At 45.8% G+C, this 23,691-nt stretch overlaps 2 protein-coding genes across 6 annotated transcripts in view; both read right to left on the reverse strand.

Moving 5' to 3' along the window:
- Positions 1-134: 134 nt before the first annotated feature.
- On the reverse strand, positions 135-22,356 carry SLC35B2 (solute carrier family 35 member B2). Of its 5 annotated transcripts, none has more exons than XR_014786863.1 (5): positions 15,085-15,168; positions 7,329-7,522; positions 6,623-6,783; positions 2,934-4,748; positions 1,259-2,795 (listed from the first exon to the last, which is right to left on the reverse strand). XR_014786863.1 is itself a non-coding variant. In XM_084828489.1 (4 exons), exons 1-4 carry the CDS (start codon positions 15,093-15,095, stop codon positions 3,810-3,812), a joined length of 1,305 nt encoding a protein of 434 aa, XP_084684615.1. In that variant the 5' UTR covers positions 15,096-15,168; the 3' UTR covers positions 135-3,809. The 5 variants fall into 5 exon arrangements, 2 of the variants coding, with proteins under 2 accessions (XP_084684615.1, XP_084684614.1); XR_014786864.1 differs by having other exon boundaries at positions 1,357-2,820; XR_014786865.1 differs by having other exon boundaries at positions 2,207-2,795; positions 2,971-4,748.
- NFKBIE (NFKB inhibitor epsilon) overlaps positions 19,071-23,691 on the reverse strand; it is a 31,514-nt gene continuing 26,893 nt past the window's right edge. The window contains exon 6 of the mRNA XM_084828491.1: positions 19,071-22,639. Coding sequence (XP_084684617.1) covers positions 22,574-22,639 — 66 coding nt within the window. The 3' untranslated portion in view covers positions 19,071-22,573. The remainder of the gene's footprint in view (positions 22,640-23,691) is intronic.

Genomic DNA, 23,691 nt, shown 5'->3' on the forward strand with positions numbered 1-23,691 from the left:
TAAAATTCCACATCCTGCAACATGGTGAGTAGCAAGTTTGCACATTGCATTTTGGAGCCAGAAACCACCATTTTGGTACTAAATCTGGATCCCCATTCCTTATTTGTCTAGAAATGAGCAAAAGAGGCTTTTCTGGTCAACAGGCATAGTTTCAGTTTAGGAGTATTTGTACCAATCTTTTCCACACACTTTCCCACCTGTTGGAGACTGAAGGGCGGAACTTTTTACAGAGTTGTTACACTGATACATGACAATCATCTTCAGCCACCTCATTTCAGTTATCCAAAATAGCTGGGGCTTGTTCTGCTGCAGGAAGCCTACTCCATCCTCACCCAAATAATTTACCTCTGTTAAAGAGAACGTACCAAACCAACCTGCCAGAGAATACAATTTAAGTGAACTTTTCCAGTTGTGAGATCTATGGCTGCAGAGGCAGAAGGGCTAGCATATTTAGGCTCATTCAATCTGTTAAAAGCTCAGCTTCAGAATTTGGAAATTCTCTGCTGCCAGTCAACAGACAGGGTACTACATTAGCTAAACAACCTCCAGAATTGTTCCCTATCTTCAAGGTAAGGAATTATGCTTTCCTGGTCCAAAGGCATGGGGGAGTATATGGGTAGAGAACCAGCAGCCCATGTGACCTGGGGCTTCTACACACCTCCCCACCATGCATAGCCTATGAAAGCTGTTTTAAAAATCTTACTTTCTGGGGATGGGGGAGGTTTCTGGGGGCACAGCTACCAGAAGTGTTAACCATCTTAAGTGCTGCACCGGTGGATACAAATCATTTTTTTTAAGTTGGATTTTCATCAATAAACTAAATTGTCATTTAAAAACATTTACAATTTAATCACAAACGTGGTAAATCTACACTTAAACCCATAAAAATAAATAGCTGTGTCCCAAACACATATTACCTACCAATCAAAAATGGGCATTCATGTCAGTCTTGCATAAAAATGGCTCTGTCCAGCCTAACTACCAGTGCTTGCTTTTTTAAAGTTCTGGGGCTCTACAATACTGTGGAGAGATGGACCAGTGGTCTAATACTGTATGGCAGCTTCCTATGTTTCTCTTGCTAAAGCCAGATGTGCAAATATCCAGGCTTGGTTGGGATTGTGGTTCTGTGCTTTTGCAGTGCTGGAGCTGGGCCAAGCAAGGCAGATGAGTTAGGACAGAGGCACAATATAGGAAAGGCTGGTCGGAGGCAGAGTGGAAAGGAACAGTGGGGTGAAATGGAAATAAAAGACACTGTAGTACAGACCCAGTTTTTACATTTATATTTGACCTTGAAAACTGCCATAACTTCTCAATGTAAGAGCAATACTATCCCACATTGATATTGTAAAACGTATTGAGTTGTAAATTAACATGTTTTATTGATCAGCTTTGCACCATTGTTTATTAAATATGTAAAGAATTATCAATGGCAAAGTTTAAATAGGTTTTTTTTCTCTTGCTGATTTAAATTATTTAAGTCAATCCACGCTGGTGCTGTGACCCCCCACTCCCTTTTCTAAAAGCTTCCATTGGCACAAATGGAAGCTGTTTAAAAGCACAATTGCACGTCAGTGATGGGTGGAGAGGGTAGCAGCTGGAGGAATTACCTCTCCCCTCTCCATCACTGTGATCCCACTGCTAAAAAAAACCCTTCCACACACCAATAAGGCTTTGAAGAAGAAAAAGCTCCCAAGTGGCACCAAAGGGAGCTTTTTTCTAAGCTTTATTGCTACAGAGGGGGGCTAAGGAAGGGAAAGGAAAGATAAAAAAAGGTAGAGCGAATTGATGGTGTGAATATGTGTGAATACAAAAGGGGAGGGGTGGCTCCAGTACCACCCAGTTTTTGCTCTGTCCCCACCTATCATTTACATGAAAGGGGGGAGGGGGAAGTTTCCCCACCCATGATGTAGCAATGCCTTCCTGCTTAGTAGGGGCACTGAAGCTCCACCTTGCGAGCAATGAAGACTTCTCTCATCTCCCCTCTGGTTTAAGTCCCTGCTGTTAAAATGTCTTCTCGGCTTAGGAGGGCTTTTTTACCTGTCAAGGTTTTCAAGATGTAAAATACTGTGTTGTATTCCAAGTCCTGAACCTCTGCAGTAAATCCATCTGCAGAACAAAGCATACTACAGACCCAAGAGACTAGTTTGCTTCACACCTTCTCTCAACATACTTTGAAGGCTACAAAACATACCCAGGCCACTTCTTTCCAGCATATTTTAAATTTAATAAAATAAGAGTTGTGTTCCAAGAGTACCAAAACATTTGCCCTACACAATTATCAGCTTGGCAATAGAAGAATGAAATGGGTAAAACCCAGACTTTCCGGGTGGAGCTCACAAAAGCGACTCCAATCCTGCATCCAGGTCTGAGAGCAGTTGCGTGTGTAGAAAAGATCAAGGAAGTCCTGCCTCTGGTAACCAAACACTCCTGCCCCATACAGCGTAGAGCTATTGTCTCCTGGCTCCACAAAGAGGATGAAATGATCAGGGCAGAGCCAGGCAGCTGCTGTGGACAGCAGAGGCCACCCCCCAGTCAGCATGTCCGGCATCCAATGTAAAATGGAAGTTGCCCCATAACTCCCTAACACTCTCAAAAGCTTCTAGAACACATTCTCAGTTTGCAAGGGAAACCCAGCCAGATTGGAAGAAGCATACCAGCCCAGACTTACACATTGCTTCCATCATGGCTGGCTCCCAGCATGAGCAGAGTATGTCCCAGCAACATCAGCGAAGTTATTGGAGTGGGGGAGACACGGGTTGGGATACACATTCTTTTTCTATGGCAGGGGTGGGCAACTTGAGGCCCTCCAGATGTTTTGGCCTACAACTCCCCATCAGCCCTAGGCCAGTGTAGCCAATGGTGAGGGATCATGGGAATTGTAGGCCAAAGCATCTGGAGGGCCACCAGTTGCCCACCCCTGTTCTATGGGATACGGTCTCACCCTCCACCTGGCCAAGAGCAGGAAGAAACCTTGAGGGGGTTCCAAAGAGAGGCGTTTCAAAAAGGCAAAATTGTGCTTTTCTAAACTGCAGCAACCATAAATCCCAGGAAAGCATCTCAAGAATGGTCTCAAGGGGTTCTGGAATTGTAATTCAAGGCAGTGAGAGGAGAGGATGGCCAATGCACAACTAGCAAAAAGCAAGAACCAAATGACACTGGGGGACGGTGCACAAACTGAAAGTTTCAACAGTGGGGCAAAAAAACAGATGGGTATGCTGAACCAGAAAATAAGAGGCTGTGATTTAAAAGAGGCTATGATCCATTTTGAGACCCAGTATGAGAAATACAAAATCTGGTTTTCTGCAGAAGCAGCTAGGGCTGTAGCAGCTGCTAGCTTTCCCTTCCAATCATGAAGTTTTGGAGTGCTTTTTTCATTGAACATTTAAAAAGTCTTATTCTTGCTATTTCCTTATACGCAGGGTGGTAAGCAGAATGGGAACTGCAGCAAAAAACCCAAGAAAGCTCCAATTTGTCTTAATCATAAATAAACGTTCTCTCAGAAAAACACCATGAGTCAGGGCAGGCTTTAGACTCACCTGCACTCCTTCACTGGGAAAGGGATCTCAATAACATTTGCCTTATTTAGCAGAGAAATGCTCAGATATCAAGACAACAGGAGGAAAGCACCCCTTCATGTCCTCCAAGCCAATCCCAGCAGCATTTTTTCTAAGAAGAATCTGTTTGAGGGTGGGGGAGAGAGAGATACAAAAGTTTCTCCCTTTCCAGCTCCTTGCTGGGTTATGAGAGAGATTAGGCAAGTGCTTAGGGTTTGGTGGGAGCTTAGTGACGACTTAGCTTGCCTGCAGCCCCTAAACCTTTTGCACTGGGCCCTCACCAACAGGTGGTTTCTTGGCTCGCTTCTTCATGCGACTGCGAGCGTAGACACGGAGGAAGAGTGCTATGAAGACCACAGCCACGCCCAGCCCGCCCACCACGGTGACTGCGTGGCCATAGATAAGACAGGAAAGGAGGATGGCAAAGGCTTGGCGCAAAGTCATGATGATGGTGAAGACAGCTGCTCCAAACTGGTTGATGGTGTAGAAGATGAACAGCTGCCCAAAGGCCGAGCACACTGACAAAAGCACAGCGTGGGCAGCAAACTCAGAATGGCGTGCCATGAAGCGCACTGATTCCAGTAAAGCACCCTGCTCCAGCAGCGAGCCCACGGTGAAGAGGCACGAAAAGACATTCACTCCAAACATCATTTGCACCGAGGACATCTTGTAGGTGAAGAGGGCGTCCTGCCAGTTGGACGTGAAGCTGTCAAAAACAATGTAGCCAATCAGGAGGATCACACCAGAGAAGGTGGTGACAGTAGAGAGGTGCTTGTCATGACTGCTGGAGAGCAAGAACATGCTGACCCCTACAGAGATGAGTGCTGCTGTCAGGTACTCCCAGTATTCGTAGCTCTTGCGCGACACCAGCTTGCCCATCAGCATGACTGGAATTACCTTGGAGGCTTTGGCCAGCACCTGAGTGGGGAAGCTGATGTATTTGAGTGCCTCATACTGACACCAGCTGCTGAGAATATTGGAGAGGGAGGCAAAGGAATACTTGTACATGGGAGCACCATGACGGGGCTGCTTGATCAGGGCACAGTAGAGGCCAGCCACGGTGCAGGCTAGGATCCGGTTCATGAAGACCAGGAACTGAGAATCCTTGAACTTCTCTCCAGGGTCTGACTCAGTTGTTCCATATGTTCTGGTCATCACACGCTCCTGGAGAACACCCCATGTCAGGTAGGAGATCTACAAAGCAAGTGGGGGCGGGGGGGGGGGGAGGAGATTAGGAAGACAACCATCACCATGACACACAGGAAGATGGCAACTTGGCCTTCTCAGTCAGCAGAAACCAACTAACCCAGGGGTGGGCAACTTCAGGGGGTCTGGAGGCAATTTTAATACATATCTCAGGCTGGCTCTCCTCGGAATTCTGTAGTGGGAGCAAAGGCCAAAAAAATGGTGGTTTGTTGCTGAAACTCAGCGGCAAGCCACTACAGAGCAGTAAGTAGGTCACATTTAGCTTGTAATTTATTCACCACTCCATAATAGTAAATAGCCAAAAATATTTGCCACTGCCACGAATTTGGGCAGCGGGGCCTGCATACAACCAAAGGCCATGAGTTGCCCACCCCTAAACTAACACTTTGTATAGCAATGTGACCCAGCAAGCTCATGAAAGGCACAATGCCAACTTTTCCTACACTATACACATACCAAAGAGGCCAGCCCTGATTACATTCTCTTCCTCTTCCTAAACAGGACACAACCTGATCTGTCTTGCACTTCCTCCCACACAGATCTAGAATATTTTCTATGCTGGGCTATGTTAGGGGACCACCTACACTGCAGGTCCTTTTACATTTTAAAATTACAGCAATCAAATGCTAGTTTAGCCACAAGGCAGGAAACGCCAAGGCGAACACTTTATCATCCCCAACGATCTGGACACCATCTGGTGTCTGGTTTGTGAAATGACCACCACACTATACACGGTTACATATTCTACTGCTTTATGATCTCAAAAGAACAGGCATTGGGAAAAAAAGTACACAGTAGGAATAAGTTACCAACAGAGCACTTATTTTTGCAAACAGCAGCTTTTAGTTACCAAAATGAACAGTTTTCCCAACAATGTCCTTGAAAATTCAGAAGCTATTATCCCAAAAGCAATATGGGAAGTATCATTAATCCTTCCATGTGAATTTGGAATTATTTGGGTCAGAGAGATAACATGACATGCCTGGGGCCATGAAGCAAATTTTGTTGAAGAGAGAGCTAAACTCTACATATTTCACCCATAGGTAGCCACAGGCAGTATTCAAGGGGTGCCAAGCGAAGTTCTGCACTCAGTAAGCTATGCCTCCTTGGTGCCTGCAGCTAAGGGTTAGTTTTAGAATGATAGCTGCTCAAAAAGCCGAATTAACTACAAATATTTCTTATCTATGTTCTACAGAAATGGGAGAGATAAGACAAAAAATATTTCCAGTGCACTGGATACTGATTGAATGGAACTATTTATCTTTCTAAAACATCAGAAATCACTCTTCTAACTCAGCCCAACATTCTGGCCTCAGTTCAGAAATGACTGGGTGAAATGCTATAGTCTGTGTATTGTGAGAAGGGTCAAACCATGTAATTTTGAAAGCTTCATCTATGTTCTAATTCAGTGAGCAACTGCATTCTCACTAGCACTGACCTTGTAACATCGACTCACAGAAGTTACAGCTTGGGAAGACTTCATGTCCCAGTACACAGAAAGGCATTGCAGTCTGGTGACTAACCAGGTGGAATCCTGGGCCCCCCAAGTTCAAAGCCTTGCTTAGCCATGAACTGTACTTTGAGCTAAGTATGCTCTCAGTCTCTGTTACCCATCTGCAAATGTGAAGTCTAACAACCTTATCACAGTATAACTGTGAAGATGAACGAGATGATAATAAAGCACTTCGCAAAATACATGCTACGTGAATGATCATCCCCACCACCAGCACCAGATAAGCCAAATCAATGTGGAGCACCAGTTCTCAATTCTTGGAATCACGGAAGCAGTTTGTGGGCTTCCCATCATTCCCTGTACCCATCATCCTTGATGCAGGGTGGTGCAAAGCACACCTGTTCTTTACCTGTAGGCCAGTTGCACAGAACAGCAGCTTAAAAACCTGCCGGGCTGTGGAGGATTCTACAGTCTCGTTCCGAGCGGCCAGCAAGACTTCATCCTGGTGTACCAATTTGGCCTCATTACCAAAGACACATGATTTGATTAATGGAAAGCAAATGCCACGACCTAAGAGGCAGAGGGAAAGAGGGAAAGAACATTGGCCACAGCAGTGGAACACATCGAAAGGATGGGGGAAGCTACATCATTAAAACTGCCCACCAATGGTGCCCCTACCATCACCAGCTTGGTCCAAACACTTCACCCATCTCTTCTCTAGTCCAATTCTACTCAACTTTACTCACAGTGCTTGCCACAGCTAAAAGAGGACAGACCTATATGGTTTCCTGTGATACAGGAAATCACAGATAATGATGCGGATGCTGTGTATCTTGCCCACATTGCCACAGTTTGGCTGTCACTCGCAGTTTCCCAAATTTCCTCAACAGAAATCGCTATAGATTCCATATTGCCAAGCTAATAAAACTGAGGAGTTAAACATACTTTGCAGTGCAGTTACAAGTTACCAATGTATGAGTTCTGGGGGAGTTCCAAGCACAGATAAAATAGCTGAGGGACTGAAGAAGAGACTGTCGATTGGGATTGAGGTATCTCAGCAACAATATTAGGAAGCTGTTGTATGTCCAAAGAGGCTGCATATTGCTGCTACTTACCTGTTTCAAGGTAATTCTTCCTCTTGAAGTATTGTATAAGCAAGAAACCTGGTACCACAATACTTGCATAGCCTGCAGCATTGACCAAAAAACGGAACAGCCAGAAGTCTCCCCAGGAGTCCTGGTGAATAGGAGGTACCTCTTCATTAGCAGCCACTATGGGGAGAGCAGCCAGCACAACAGCCAGGCAGAACCTGCCAAGAACAAGAACAAATAGTAAGCCAAAAGGAATCCACAGGTCCAGTAAAAAGGGCTAACATGGAGAACATACAAGATTTCCGTCACCATCTTCTTCCTCACCTCCCTCTAACAATTAGGAAAACCAGGAACAAACAGCTACATCTTTTTGCACAGGATTTTCAAAGCAAATGCTATAGAACTGCTTGCAACTTCAGAACCAAATGAAGCTATTCTTGTGTATGTAATTCCCGTATCTATTTGAGAAACTATTGCCTCTTTCACTTGATCAGGCATGATACCAAAAGCAGAGGCCTATGTGGGCTCCAGTTTGTCAAAACTTCAGCCTTTTGATATACCCTTCAGGTGTATGGGTGAGATATAAATTTAATAAAATAATAAAATAAGGATGTGACCTCCATAGCCAAAGAAAGCAAATTCTCAATGTAATTGCCCTTTGGGGATCTCAGCCAAACTCTGCATATTAAACAAACACACACACACTGGAAAAAGCAGATCCAGGTCTTGCAGAAGAGTGACCTTCCTATCAAACAAACAACTGTAGCAGCAGAGGGCTCCACTAAAATTGCCATTCACATATTTTATAGAAAAGGACAGTCCTCACCATATAGCAGCATATAATTCCCAGATGCATCAGGGAACAAACATATTAAAAACTACCTTCTTGTAGAGCCCAAGGAGCTGAAGAACAGGCTCACCCACTAAAATCTAGAAGGAATCACAAGGGCACATTTTTACATGTCAAGGTGAAAACCAATGAGCAGCTGTATAGTCATGCAGAAATTCACCACAGACAGGTGAAGGAGGGCATTAACATCTCCCTATGGTGTAACTGCACCGTGGCTACCACAAAGACATACCAGTCAAGCAGGATAGGCAGATTAATGACTGACAATGTCATCCACAGCATTTTCATCCATTAGCAAAAGAGGAATCTACTACAGGGTCTCAACCGGAATCTTCCTAGCATGGCTAAAGCTATGAAACCTTCTTATGCACATTTGGAGAGAGCATTCTATTCAGAAACAAGATGCAGAGCTGGAAAGGAATTCAGAAGAAGAGGTGGTGGGAGTCAAGGAACAGTAGCCATGAGAGACAAGGACCTGTGCTGAGCACCCTTTGACCATCAGAACATCTATGCAGCCACTCACCAGCACCAGCGGGTTTCCTGAGCCTAAAAAGTGCTGCTTACACATTTATAAGCTATTCCCTACAACTCCCTTTCTCCAATTGAAGGGGAAAAAAACCACAATTCTCAGAATATTAAGCTCTACACTTGTGCAGGTTTTTTGTGAATGTGAACACATCCTGATGTGAACACATCCTTGGTGATTAATATTTAATCAGCCCAATGCTATGTAATGAGACTCAGTTCTCACTGGGTTGGATCCAGAATCTGCCCCCTGCAGAAGGAAGGCCTCTTGCTGTCCACAAGAGTCTTCTGTTCCAGCAGAGGAATTCCACTGGTGTAATGAAGAAAGCGGTTATCTTTGCAGATTCCCCCCTCACCCCTGGGGGACCCTCTGGAACAGTGAGGCAGGTGGAGCTGCAGAGATAATCAGCAAGGAGCAGCTCCCCCACCCCCATTTCCACTGGCAGGAGCATTCTGAGCCGAATCTCCTGCTGGCAAAAAAGAATCTGAATCCAACCTATGTTGAACGGGGCTTACTTCCAGGTATGCATAGGATTTCTGCCTCATTAATAGCTACCTTGTTACTAAAACCCAAAGGAGCTTCCAAAGCAGAATCCCCTTACTGACAACCCAACCCACCTTCAACTGTTCACCTAGCTTCTCTCTTTTCCACCCACTAGTTGCAGGCATGCCCCATTGCAAGATTCTTTGCAAGATACAAAACCACAAAAAAGGAGTTTGAGTAAGTCCCAAAGATGAGTTTAAACAATCCCTTTCAATCTGAGGTCAGTTTCGGTGCCTTGTCCTCTTGCATTATTACCTCATGATGTGACAAACATGACTAAAATTACAGAAATAACTGCTAGAAAGATCCCCACATCTAGTTGCATAAAAATGTAATGCTGGCTCCAAGGAATTCCAAGTATCTTTTTTTGAAGATCTGAATAAATAATACTCTGGAGCTTTTCAGATGAATACCAAAAAAAAAAGGTGAAATATTAGCTTTGTAGCAAGAACAACATATCCCAGAGCATCAGATTCTGGAGAACACTGCAACACCCATTCAGCAAACTTGGACCATGTAGCCTCCTTGCTCTATAGCTGGTGCCATCTTTGTGATACAGTTCACAACACCAGGGGGCTAACCTTGCAAAAGGGGTGTGTTAAGATTATCCAAGTACCAGTGTGCTGCACAGACAGAGTGCAACACTTGGATGCAAGACATGTGAGTTAAATCTTTGCCATGAAACCTGCTGGGTGGCCTTGCGTCCCTTACAAGGTCACTGTGAGGTCAGAACAGTAAGATGCTTTATATACTCAGAAGTATTACAGAAATAACCTGGGAAAACTGATCCAAGGGTGTTCTGCATTTGCAGCACAGGTTTAGCTATGACCACAGTGGAGCCTTAATGATACAGCACTAGTTTCTAGATATTCTGTCTACATTTCCTTGTGTGGATCAAGTCTATATCATGCCCCTGCCCTTTCATCAAGGAGGAAGAGGTTTCCTATAAAAACAGCTTTGAATAGCCCATATCACTCTCAAATCAATAATAAACTTAGTATCTAAATCTAAAAGTGGGCCTTCTAAGACAGTTGCTCCTGATAACCCCAACTGTACGGATGCCTCTCCACGTGATTAGCCTCTTGACTGTAGCAACACTACATGGGTCAAACCAATTTCAACCAGGCTGAATCACAGCTGCTTTGGCAGTATTACTAGCTCCCAGCACAACGACTACAGCAGCCAAATAACAGTTCTCTCTCCTACTTTGGTAAGCAGCTCCCTGGTCAGTGAAGCATTTTCACACAGCTTCCCCCTCCCAGTTTCCCTTCAGACAGGGCAGCCAGTGTTACAGGTGTGCTCCCACTTCTGCCAGGCAGGCAATATCAGCAACAGTGTTAGCCATGGAAGCAGCTTTCATAGCTTCAAACCCACAAAGCAGCCAGGAAGTTGGACCTTGTATAGACATCTACTGTTCCCATTCACATTGGACAGGCATGCTTTTGACATGCACAGCCACCACCCTCGCAGATAGGCTGCTCTCTGCTAGGGCAAGAGAGGCCTCGGACAAAGCCTCCTTTGGCAGACCTTTCGGTTTCAGCCCTTCAGGCAACTCAAAAGCTGGTTCTAAAGTAGGAAGAGGAAAAATCCCCACAGACCTCGGATCCAGATGCTTATGGCAATAAAGTTACATAAGGGGAGTACAAAAGGATCCTTGGAACAAATGCCCCTTCACCCAGTCTCCTGTAGCCATAGTTCTATAGATGTCCTCATTAGCTTTGATTTCCAATCCCAAAATTTCTCTTGTGGCCCACCAGATTTTTTGGCCTACAAGTCCCATCATCCTTCACCACTGACTATGCTGCCTAGGGCTGATGGGAGCTATAGGCCAAAATATCTGGAGGGCCACAAGTTGCCTGCCCCTAGAGTACATGGTCAGAATTACTTAACAAGTATTAATACCTTATAACAGGGGCCGGCAACCAGAATGGGATGGGGGGGCCAGATGAGGCCCCATCCAGTCCTCCACAGGCCGAACGACATCAGGCCCCTGGTAGGCACGTTGGAGGGATGATCCTCCCAGCGCATACACCAGGAACCAGCTTCGCTGTGCATAGGTCTTCTCCCACTGGAGATGGCCCATGAGCAGCAAAGCTGCTGCGTCTGCCCTGCATCTCCTCCCGCTGGGGAGAAGGCACAGGGCAGGCAAAGCCACCACTCCCCTTGCCATTTCCAGTCACAGATCAGAGATGAGAAGGGGATTCCCCTCCTCACAAAGCTCCGGAGAGGGGCAGGGCTGAGGAAGGGGCCTAAGCCTCTGTGGTTTGGATGGGCAACCTCCACAGGCCAGAGGCTGCCATCCCCTCCCCTATAACAACCAAAAGAGTATTAAAGAATGGTAGAAGGGTGAATTTACTGTTTATCACTGTTTTAATGCACAAATATGAGGGACGCATGGATTCTAACTTGCATTAGTGAGTGCAAGTATGGACCTACGAATATAAGAACATAAGAAGAGGCAGTATGGATCAGACTGAAGGCCTATCCAATCCTGCACTCTGTTCCCACAGTGGCCAACTAGATGCCCATGGGAAGCTCACAAGCAGGACATGAGCGGAATAGCACCCTCCCGCTTGTGTTCCCCAGTAACTGATATTGAGAGGCATACTGCCTCTGACACTGGAGGTAACATAGAACCATCAGGACTAATGGCCATTGATAGCCTTATCCTCCATGAATTTGTCTTATCCCCTTTTAAAGCCACCCAAGTTGGCGGCCATCATAACATCTTGTGGAAGTGAATTCCACAGTTTAACTATGTGTTGTGTGAAGAAGTAGAAGGTGGTAGTTGCTCCAGGCTGGTTCATACGGAGTACAAGGGTATAATCTTGCATATATTGCATTAAACTATTAATCAGCTTTTCAAATAAAGCCTGAAGGAGTAATAACTCACTCCCACACTACCACTGCCAATACTTGTCTTGGACCCAGGAGAGTTCTTGAATCTGAGGCAAGGAACATTAGCTGTGTACATTTCTTCCAGCGGAGAGAACTTCAGAGACTGGCCCCCAGCCATAGCTTATATCTGACCTGGGGGCTCCTAATTCGAAGCATTCAGTATTTGCAGGTGGGAAAGACAATGAGATGTGTGCACACTATCCAAAAATATAGCGCAGTATCACATGGCCCTGTTCACACATGAGGGCAGCAAATAATTGGTTAATTAACCCACAATTTGCTATGGGGCGTGCAAGATACATGCTTCTCCCATTTTGAATATGACATGCAAACCCAGACACTATGGGTTAATCATGGGTTAAATAACTCAAAGTAAACCTAACAACCAATTGTAGATTAATTTTGGGTTATTTAGCCCACAATTAATCCACATTATCTGGGTTAGCACATCACAGAGCAACCTCCAATCAGGCCAATCAGAGGATGCATAATCAAAATGGCAGTGGCATGCAACCCTGACTAATTGTGAGTTTATTAATTAGTCCACAAACTGCCACCATTATGTGCAAACTGGCTCATCAGCTGTGAATATAGTTCTCCCTTCACTTCTGCCTAAACAGCCTGCCATGCATACAGTAGTCCAGATGTTGCTGCATTGTATTTCTGGTAGTGTGTCAGTCAGTCCTGGCTGCAAGGGGGCAATCACTACTTCCACTGTGGATCAGACGATCCACTTAACAGGTCCAATAATATCTCATGATCAATAGGATCTCATGTCCTGAAAGGTCACTGAGGTGCTTATTGTTGTTTGTTTGTATAGGAAATGCAGAGCAGTTATACCTTTTCAAATTTCATTTCATGGTTCATATGTGAGCTTCTTATGTTGACACTGCTCAGGAGTGTCTTGCCCTGCAAACTGAATGATTGCTTGGCAGGAAAGCTTGCATTGTTTCATCTCCTGGTAAATTCCGAGGGTTAGCTGACTAGCAGCCTCTGCATATTCTTGGCTCAGAAGCCCATAGGCTACAGATGCCAGTCATATGAAGGGCTTGTTTTTTCATAGCACTTGACTTATAGCTATCATTGAGATTTTCCTTTAGATTTGGTGTGGGGGGGGGAGCAGGGTTTGTTGCAGAGATGTATATTCAGGATTATCTAACATTGTGATACAACACAGTGTGGTCCAAGTAGTCAAACGGTGGACTTTGATCTAGGAGACCTGGATTCAAATCCCATTACAAACTGACTGGCCTTGGTCCAATGACACTCTGACCAATTTCACAGGGTGGTCATGAGGATAAATGAAATGTAGAAATTACATTGTCAACTCTATGCTTTAGGGAAGGCTGTCAGATGAAATATTTAGGCTACAATCCTATGAGCTGTCTGCTAGAAGCCCCAGTGAACAAAGCAGGACTTAATTCTAAGTAAACACATGTAGGATTACACTATTAGGTATTTCACATGCACTTTAACCTCCTCATCTAAAAGCAGCAAAAGATTTTCCTCACTCCTTTAGTATATGTTTGCCTAGAAGAGCTGCGATGATTATTTCTACTGATTGTCACTGCGGTATAAATGAATACTTCCTTTTATTCTGGATTCACAATCCTGGAATAACTCCCACCCCAAATTCTGTACTCAGAATTGCTAATGGGGACCAGAAGCCCCATTCTATCTGTGGGTCTGAATGGAGAAAGTAAGAAGAACAACCATCTTTTCACTATTTGCTGTGATCATAGCAGGAGAAAGCATTAATAATTGATCTGCATTAAAATTGCATATGCACCATTAAAATATAGGACGTAACAGTTAGTTCAGATTAATTAATCCAGTTTTGAAATGCAATCCTATATAAATCTACTCAGTAAATCCCACTGAGTTCAACAGGGCTTATTCCCAAATTAAGTATAGGATTGAAGTCTAACTGTTGCTATATTTAGGGGGCAATCCGATGCATGTTTAGACAGAAAAAGTCCTACAACTCCCAGCAGCCAGCCATGCTATGTGGTGTATGCTGGGAATTGTAGGCCTTTTTTTGGTCTAAATATACATAGTATTATGCCTTTAATATCATAGAATACTTAAGAGACCCCAATGCCAATTCCACCTCAACATGCAATCAAGTGGGTGGCCTTCGACAAGCCATTATGTTTAAGCTTTGAGCTGTTCAATCTGAACAAGAAAAATGCAATGAGCAGTGACCTCCCTCACATGGTCGTCATAAGGCCAGGCAAGAAAAGATGCATATTGGTACTAAGTAGTAAATTCTACTGATATCAATGGGACTTACTCCCACGTAAGTGGGGCATAGCATCATGGCAGGAAACAGTTTGCACATTATAGCCCAGCCTTCCCCAACCCGGTGTCCTCCAGATGTGTTGGACTACATCTTCCATCAGGCCCAGCCAGCAAGGCCAATGGTCAGGGGATTACGGGAGCTGTAGTCCAAAACATCTAGAGGGCACCAGGCTGGAGAAGTCTGCTACAGACATCATAATCTCGCATATGTGCCTCATAGCTTGCTTTAAACCTAGGAGCAGATTTACTATCCCCCACCAGTGGTTATACCGCGGAACACTCTCAAAATATGATTTGTATATAGAACCCCTCAGCACCCTACTTCGCTGGATGAGACGAGGGAGACCAATTCGTTGTCCTGAGGGTCTGCGAATGGGAACCGTTACTCTCCCCGAGAGCTACCTTGGGATTCCCGCTCCTGCGAGGGACCCGAAGCTTCGCCAGAGACCCCTCCGCCCGCTCCCTGCCCGGCCTGCCCACAGAGCCCCAAAGCCGGCCAGACCAGAGCCCCAAAGCCGTCGGCGCGTGTTGGCGCCTCTCTGCTCTCGCCCACCCGCCACGGGGCCGAGAGCGCGGAGGCGGGCGCCTCATCCCCGGCGCCAAGAACCGGCCCGCAACCCGGCAGCCTTTTCACCCACCACCGCGCCCCTCCGGTAGCCCACCTGCGGCCCATGGTGCCGGCCAGGCCGGTGCGCGCTGCTCCCCCCTCCGCTTCGGCTCTTCGAACCCAGCCGCGCCTCCCTTCTGGCGCCACAGGGCCAGGAACTAGCCCTCCGCTCCGGCCAAACTGGGGCCTCAGGGCCGCCGCAGCGCCGCCTGCGGGCCGGAGGCCCCCAGCAACGGATTCGGTTCCGACGGGGAAGTCGGGGAGAAGCCCGGGCTGCGAGCGGGAGGACAAAACCGCGCGATTCCCCGATCAGTCCGGCGGGAAGCTAGTGCGGGAGACGTGGGGGCTGTAATGGGAGGGCGCTACAGGGAGGGCGCCGTAAAGCAATTTGAGCTAGGCCTCAGGCCCAGATACAGGCGCAAACAGCAAGATTCATTCTTGGAAATGAATGTAAAGAAAAAAATAAAGGGTGCCTCTGAGCATGAACAGAGCGCCTCATACTTACTAACCACCGGAGCTATCCCCCGTACACTTGAGATAAAGGGCAAGAGAAAACAAGTTTGAGTCCCAACGTCTTTTTTTTTAGGAATTAGGAAGCAATTCTATGAATGTTTAGACAGAAAAAAGTCCTGCAACCCCCAGCATCCCCCAGCCACCCATGCTGGGAGTTGTAGGGCTTTTTTCTGCCTAAACAGGAAAGTGCTCTTTACATTTGTTTAATACAAAAGGGACTTCTGCAGATGGGTCTATAGGTTCCCTTGAATGCAAGAATGCCCTGTTGCAGCCTTCCCCAATGTGGTGCCCTCCAGATATTTTGGACTACAACTCCCATCATTCCCAACCAGTTTAACCAATGGTTGAGAATTATGGGGGCTGTAGTACAAAACATATGGAGGGTGCGATGGTGGGGAAGGATGCCCTATGGGAACGGGGGAACCACTTGGAAGCCATCCCTGCAAATCACACTCCCTACCTTGGAAATCCTGCTTCCGACCCAGAAGTTTGGAAGGGCTGGCTTTCAGAAGCATGGGCAGAGCACTGTACTTCGTTCAGCCCCCCCCCCCCGCCCCTTCCATTTTACATTTAATATTTCAGATATACACAAAACCATAATAGGTAACAAAAGTATTTCAAATTATAGCTATTATATTAATTTTTCTGCCATAGGTTCTCCATCCAGAGGAAAGTGAGATGCCAGCACCACACTCTCAGCTTCTGCTTTGTCTAGTATCAGGGTCTAATAACAAAGTCCAGAGCACACATTGTAAGGGCAGCCCCTCCCCACTCCTGTCCTGTTGGTGCCTTAGCACACAGACATGAAGGAAACAATACCTCACCTGCCAAAAGTATTGCAACATTGCATGACACTTCGTATCACCTTCCTTTCCAGCTATGTGGAAAACTTGGTGGCATGCATATAATTTGAGCCTGATAATGGAGCTTGCTTGCCAAATTACCTGTGTGGCGTGACCACATCTGCCTTACCTGGAAAGTAGACTTCAAGAGCTTCAAAATTCCCAAAATGTTGTGAGTTTATGGCAGCCTTCCAGAAAGGGGTCCCTCCCAGATTGTTGTGACTACAACTCCCATCAGCCCCAGCCAGCCAATGGTCAGAGATTACGGAAGTTCATCTGAAGGGGCTATGGCTCTGTGGTAGAACACATGCTTAGCATGCAGAACATTCCAAGTCCAATCCCCAGCATCTCCAGGTTGGGCTGGAAAATTCTTGCCTGAAACCCTAGAGTAATACCAGGCTACCTTGGACCCAAGGTCTGCCTCGGTATAAGGCAGCTTCATGTGTTCCTATGAGTTGTAGTCCAAAATATCCAGAGGAACCCAGGGTGAGGACAGCTGGCTTATGACATGATTGTGATAACGTGCTTTCTCAGCTACATGGGGAAAAACAGTATGTGAAAATTATTTGGTGGAGCCATGGAGAAAGGGTATTTAATTTTCTCATTAGCACACTACAAATGTTGGTTTAGAATACCTACTCAAATTTGTGGAGGATAGGATCTGTCAGTGGCTATTAGGGCACAATCCTATGCATGTTTAGACACAAAAATGTCCCGCATGTCCCAGCCAGCCATGCTGGCTCAGGCATGCTGGGGGTTGCAGGGCTTTTCTCATCTAAACATGCATAGGATTGCGCCCTTAGCCAGGACAGCTAAGTTGAGCTTCTTTGGTCACAGATGGTATGTTTCTGAAAACAGTTGCTGGCTTTCTTGTAAGCTTCCAGGAGGCACCTAGCTGGCCACGATTGGAGGAAACAATCCAGAAGGGCAGCTATAATTTCCTGTTGAGTGCTGGAGGCAACACGAGAGCAGTCCAGAAGAAAAAGGAAGTTGTCTTCCTCCTCTGCCACGCTACCCACTGGCTGACTGATCAGCATTGGCTGTGCGCTTTAAGTGGCTTGAAGATGCACTGTGACTAAAGCATCACAGGAAAGGCAGGATGTAACTTTTAAAAATAAAGCACCAAATCAGAATCCTAAAAAACCTCCAGGCCCTAAGGAACCAGGTTTAATAAAGTTTTAACAGAGTAAAGAGCTACCCTATGTTAACTGGTACAGTAGGTGGCTTTAGCTTTGCACACAGGGCCATGCTCTTTGACAACAGAAAGAAGTTTTTACGCAGTCTGAAGTCTTCTCTGTAATACATGGCTTACCGCAGTTGCTCAAGTCAGCCAAAGCTCTTCGTGCCTTGTCAATGGCAGCTAGTAGCCTGATTAGGTGAACTAAACTGTACTGAGCTGATGAATTATTGTTCAGTCGCTAAGTCGTGTCCGACTCTAGGAGTCCTCCATTGTTGGCAGCCTGGACATTACTCAATGATTGATGGGCCTCTTCCACCTTTGATACTATAATAAGCAGAGGGAGGTGGTGTTACATTAGCCCTAATGCCAGAACAGAACCCATGTGACCACAGCCTAGCCATGTGACCACTTCAGCAGCTGACTGGTGCTTTCCCAAGCAATATGCTGCAGAAGGAGCCACTGGTGTGGGTGAAAGGACATCTTCCCCTGCTACCTTTTATTGTCTAGGCAGGACCGGATAACAGAGCAGTTTTTCTGTTCTCTCTGCTAAAGGGTGGTGTGTGTGTGCGCACGCACGCCCTTCCTGAAAAGGACGTGTAGGCTTGTGAAAATATGTGGGCTGTTTCTGATGCTATGTCTGAAAGAAATGGGTACACTCTTGGGAGTCACAACCATGTCTAAACATCTGGGATAATCATCTACTGGCACTACAATTGATGCATCTCTATTGGGGAGAAAAAAGATGTTCCTCAAGTGGCTGGAGGGCATGTATTTCACCACCAATGTTGGCACTTGATATGTAATGCCACTATTGCTTGGAGTCAAATCTTCAGATTTGCATCAGTGACTTTCAAATGTAATGGGGGAATTTGCTCCAAAGTTGGGGTTGCTTGTGCAACCCACTATCCAATTTAACCTTCACAATGTGCTGCTTTTTCACTCCTTCAGCGAGAAGTTGGACGTCGGAATTTTTGAGTTAAGATGGTCAATACTATGTTCTCATTAGGCAGGTCTAGTGAACGATGGGTGGAGCCTGCTGCCACAATATAGTGTGGATTGCCATTAGTTTCGTATTTTATTTTTTGTAATGCTGGCCTTTTCTAGAATACCACATCTCCATGTTATGCAGTATGGTGTATGTCTCTATCTCAGCACATAACAATGTAGCGCTCTTAGCTTTTGAAGTGTTTTTAAAGTAAGCCATAATCTGGCTTGTTTAATCATAGTAACAGCAAGGGAGTTGTAGTCCCAGTTTGTTGAAGCTGGGTTGTTCTAAAGTGAGGTATCCATTGTGTCCCATGGAATTATGCTGCTGCAGAACAAGGGACCATCGTTGTTCTACACAGAGAATTTGGAAGGACTTGTCAGTACCTTGTGCCATTTTAGATTTCCTACTAAAGAATCCTAAACTGGCCACTTCACTGAATGGACCACTAATCTGATGTTATAAAAGTGAATGTATTAACTGTCCTTGAAAATACAGGGAGGTGATGAGGATTTATATGTTGTATAAACTCTATTTTTATTCTTTCACTAGATACTGAGCTCTTACTTAGGCCATTTTACTATCCATGTTCCACAAGCATATCAGTTATAGACTAAGAATTAAAGTTAGTGAATTTCTTTGTTTCTTTAGTGATCTTGTTATATTATATATGTTATTCTTATTTTTGTCTTTATTTTGTTAACCTTACTTTGAAAATAAAATAACATTTCATGACTAAAGAACAAAAGAAAAACATTAATCAGCACAGACATTTATACACCTGAGCTGTTTGCTCACAGAACTGATGAGCAGAGCACAGTCCATCATTTCCAAGGGTGTCATCACAGAAAGGAGGATTCCTTAGGAATTACAGCAAAAGGAAATTCTACGACAGGGGTTGGTAGACTTCAGGCTTTCCAGACCTACTTTGTTTTTTATGAGAATCCGAGGTCCACCAACAAGAGCCCAGATACAAAATAATAGCACAAGTGGGCAGAAATACAGGGGTGAGCAACTTGTGACCTCCAGATGTTTTTGCCTACAGCTCCCATCTGCCCTAGACAACATAGCCAATAATGAGGGTTGATGCGAGCTGTCGGCCAAAACATCTGGAGGGCCACAATTTGCCCAACCCAGCACTAAAAATTAAGGAACAGGGTGCCTCTGAGCACACATATTCAGACCAGGAAATTGTGGTCAGTACCAGAACCAAGCTCATATGACCTTCTACATAAAAATCCACTCCTGGTTACCCTCTGCCAGGTCTTATTTTTTGCAACCTAAGTGTGGGGGATTTTTTTAGTTGGTGCTACTTTTAGACAATTAGGAGCCAGAAATCCTTGTTGATCTACTGCAAGTCACACCAGAGATCTACCAGTACTTGCCAATCTACCTTCTGCCTACCTCTGTTCTAAGGCATCCCCACATAACTTCATTGTAAACAGGTAAGGAATATATATTACTCTAAATTGCCATAAAGCCAGGCCAGACCCCCTCTACATACAAGTTCACATGGAGGTCAGAGGCCAGGAAGCTAATCACCAAAGCATTAGCAATTACAGCATGACTTGGACCATGAGCGACCCCAAAATGCTGATTTTGCCTGTTCCATTCTCACAAGGCATCAGTGACCAATAACGGCACCAGAACATTCAACTCCTGTACAACTTGTGTGACTTTCATTATCTTGCAGCATGGCTTTGATGGAATCACAAGGAAGAGCTGCAATTATGACTTGCCACAAGGTGGCAGAACATTTTTAACTTAAGCAACTCACAGTCAACTTTTTAAAAAAGTTTTCTCTTCTTGCACACTTCCTCAACAGTCCAACTGCTCAGCATGCTATTCATAAGCACCTAAGACCACCTGTACTGGATCAAATCAAAGGCCTACCTAGTCCAGCATTCTGTTCCCACAGTGGCCAACAAGATGCCTCTGGGAAGCCACAAGCAGGACATGAGTGCAACTGCACCCTCCCGCTCATGTTCCCCAGCAACTGGGGAACAGTATGCCACACATGCTGGGTCTCTCCATGTGGTGTGGTTCAAATTGATCTGCACTGCTTCTTGCTATTCCAGCTGAAGATGTATGATGTCACTGGCAGGAGAACGCATTACTATGAAGTGGTTGTATTTAGACCAATCAATATCATACCAGCTGCAACAGTAGAAAACTCATCCTGTTCAAGAACTTTATTTTGTTATTGGGAAACATTAAAATCTAAAATAACAAAACATGACCGGGGAGAGGAATGGGAGGGAGGTGGGGAGGCTATGGTGTCAAGCCAAAACAAGATACGTTATTACATACATAAAGTTGTTGCTACTTGGAAGTCTGCCCTCTAAAAAATAGGGAAGAAGAGGAAAACCTCTCCCTAAAACATCCCAACTGATTGCGCCATCCAGGACTTGCCACGTTACAAACAGCCGCTCCCAGGCAGCAAACAGTGGGAGGAAGGGAGCTGGGAATTTCCCCAGTCCAGAATAAGGTTTGCATGTAAGCAACTTCTATTTCTGCCACTTGATGACCCAAATGCTTCTCTCACCAACCTCAGCAAACATGGAGACAGAGAGAGAGAGAGAGAGAGAGAGAGAGAGATTGATTATAACCTCTGTATGGAATAGAATAACCCTCAACAGGGAAAATGCCACCACACACACACACCAGAATCCAAAGTCCCCTCATTCTGCAGGCCGTGATTTCCAAAGTCAGTTTTGCAGCCCTCTCATAACAGGTGGCTTAGGATCACTAACTCACCACTTAAAATCCAAAGAGAAGCAAGGAAGCCTGACCACCCACTGGCTGAGGCCAACATATTCAATCCTAAACTCATCACTGTTAAATACCATGAATTAGGATGTAGAGAATGGTTCTAGTGAATTATGCTGCTTTTCCCATCAGCAGCAACAAAACCTGGGAAAGCAGCCCCTGACAAGAGTTTTGTCACACATCTGCTACAAAGCCTATGTTCAAGATGAACAAGAGTGATGTGCAAGGTGGGATCCTGCAACCCCTGATGAAGAACCCTGACATTTCCCTGCTCTTCCTTGCTTCACAAGCTGAACTGTAGCTTCAGGTAAGAGTACAATTTCAAGTTGGCAGCATTAGTTTGCCTGAGGGAAGTGTGGTATTTACAGCACAGCAGTTTAGTAAATTGGCACCTGCCTGAGCAGTAGTACTAGCTGGCAAACCTGAATAGACCTGAAAAAGAACAGGGGTCTCCTTGGGTCTGGTCTCAAGAACACCAGTTATTTTGAGGCAAAGGTGACTTAGATCACCTTTGTCCCCATGGACTCAGCCTTCAAACTGTATGTCCCAGAGGCAGCTGGGTGGCACTAAAGGCAAGTTCTGGTCCCACCAACTCCATTTGTGAGGATTATCCTCCATGGGAGGCAACAGACGGAGCCAGAGTGAGAGGTGGGGCAATTTTGATCTGGACACCACAGAACTAGAAGCCTGAGTGACAGTACAGCCTAGAGGGGCCACTGAAGGTGGTGCACAAGGCCTGAGCCACAGCGGGTAGGTCAGGAAATTATGTGGAAAGAAAGCATCTTTAAAACAGAAATCATTCTACCAGACTGGAGACAGAAAACCCCCTATCACAGACTTGCAGGGGGAGGGGGAGGAGGAAAAAGAATGTGGGCTAAGACACCACCTCCAGTTTCTGTGTAGTCTGGAAAAAAACACAGTCATCCTCTTCTGGTCTCTACAGGTTTCTTCTATTTTATACAAAGCAGGTAGAGCAAGCATAGGCCCAGTCTTTCTGAACTCAACTCTCTCAAAAGGGAGGCAATTCCATGTCACCATCCAGGGACGAAAATCAGTGTACAAGGAGCAGTTTTCCTCTTGCACCAGCTCCCATAGTCCTGCACACTATCAAAAGTGTCTGAACAAACACAAAGGCTCACATTGTGCAACAAGGGAAATGATTCAATTGTGGCCAGCTCTGCCCCTGTCAACTAGATACAGCGGCATTTTGGTCCATCTCCCAAAGATTAACTATCCACTTCAAGTCTTAGGATGCTCAACTGGAGCACACCACAGGCTTTCCTGAGATCTTCAGGTCATCAAAAGGCAAGAGTGTAAGGATCTGTCAAGGCAAAAGGAGAAGACAACAGGGTTAGCATTTGAGCAGGGAGCCTGCCAAGGAACTCATATTACAGTTTCAGTGCCTGACAAAAGTAGAGAGCACAGGACAGACTACACTTCACCCACGACTGCCACTATCTAGTGTAGCACTTACCATGCCAGAGTAGGCAATTCAACTCTACTACACATTTCAGGCCTGATTTCTGATAACATATAGGGGAGGGGTGGGGAACCTCACACCTGGGGGCTAAATCAGGCCCTCCAGAGTTCCCCAGATGGCCCCATCCCTTACCCCATGACCAAAAATCATTGGCTCATTTCCCAGCTTCTGTGCAGTTTTTCCCCCATTCTAAAAGTTTGAAATGCCTCTCCTAAGGCTTAGCTACTGGCAGTAACAGCTGGAGGGCGCAACCCTATCAGGATAGGTGGCCGCCTCCGAACTCAGAGGCGACTGCCTATCCAATGCAGGGCAGGAGCAGCGCGGAGGGGATCGTCCCCTCTGTGCTTCAGCCGCCCTGCATTTGCAACTAGACAGCCGATTTCGGCTGTCTAGCCATGGGAAATTGGAGCGGGGGGTCATGGAAGCCGGATGACACATAGGAAGCATCAGAATGGCACTTCCGCCCTCCCCGCCCCCAGGAATGCCCCGTTTTCGCTGCTCCACGCTCCTCTTATAAGCGCAGGGCCGATCCATGGTGCAGTGCAGGAGGGGCTGGAGGTTAGTTCTCAGGGAACTGACCTCGGAGCATGGGAACCAACCTATCCTATGGCCGTCTAGCTGCTGACTAGCGGCCATAGGATTGCGACCTTAAGCTACAATATGCTGGGGTTTGGCCATTCCCTTTTTGGCTTTGGCACCGCTTTTTGATGGCATGGGATCCACAGGCAAACTACCATGAGTGATAGCTTTACATGTGCACTGGGAACAAATAACAAGAGAAAATGTTGACACAGATACTTGTACTATGTATACACCCCAAAGCTTTCACCCCAGGCCTGGATTCCCTATCATAGGCATGCGTTTGCTTGAGGCCATAACATGGTGTGAATACC

This window comes from Heloderma suspectum, chromosome 1 (genome assembly GCF_057233095.1).
Source record: "Heloderma suspectum isolate Gila_16-S chromosome 1, 16-S_ref, whole genome shotgun sequence".
Classification (NCBI taxonomy): domain Eukaryota; kingdom Metazoa; phylum Chordata; class Lepidosauria; order Squamata; family Helodermatidae; genus Heloderma; species Heloderma suspectum.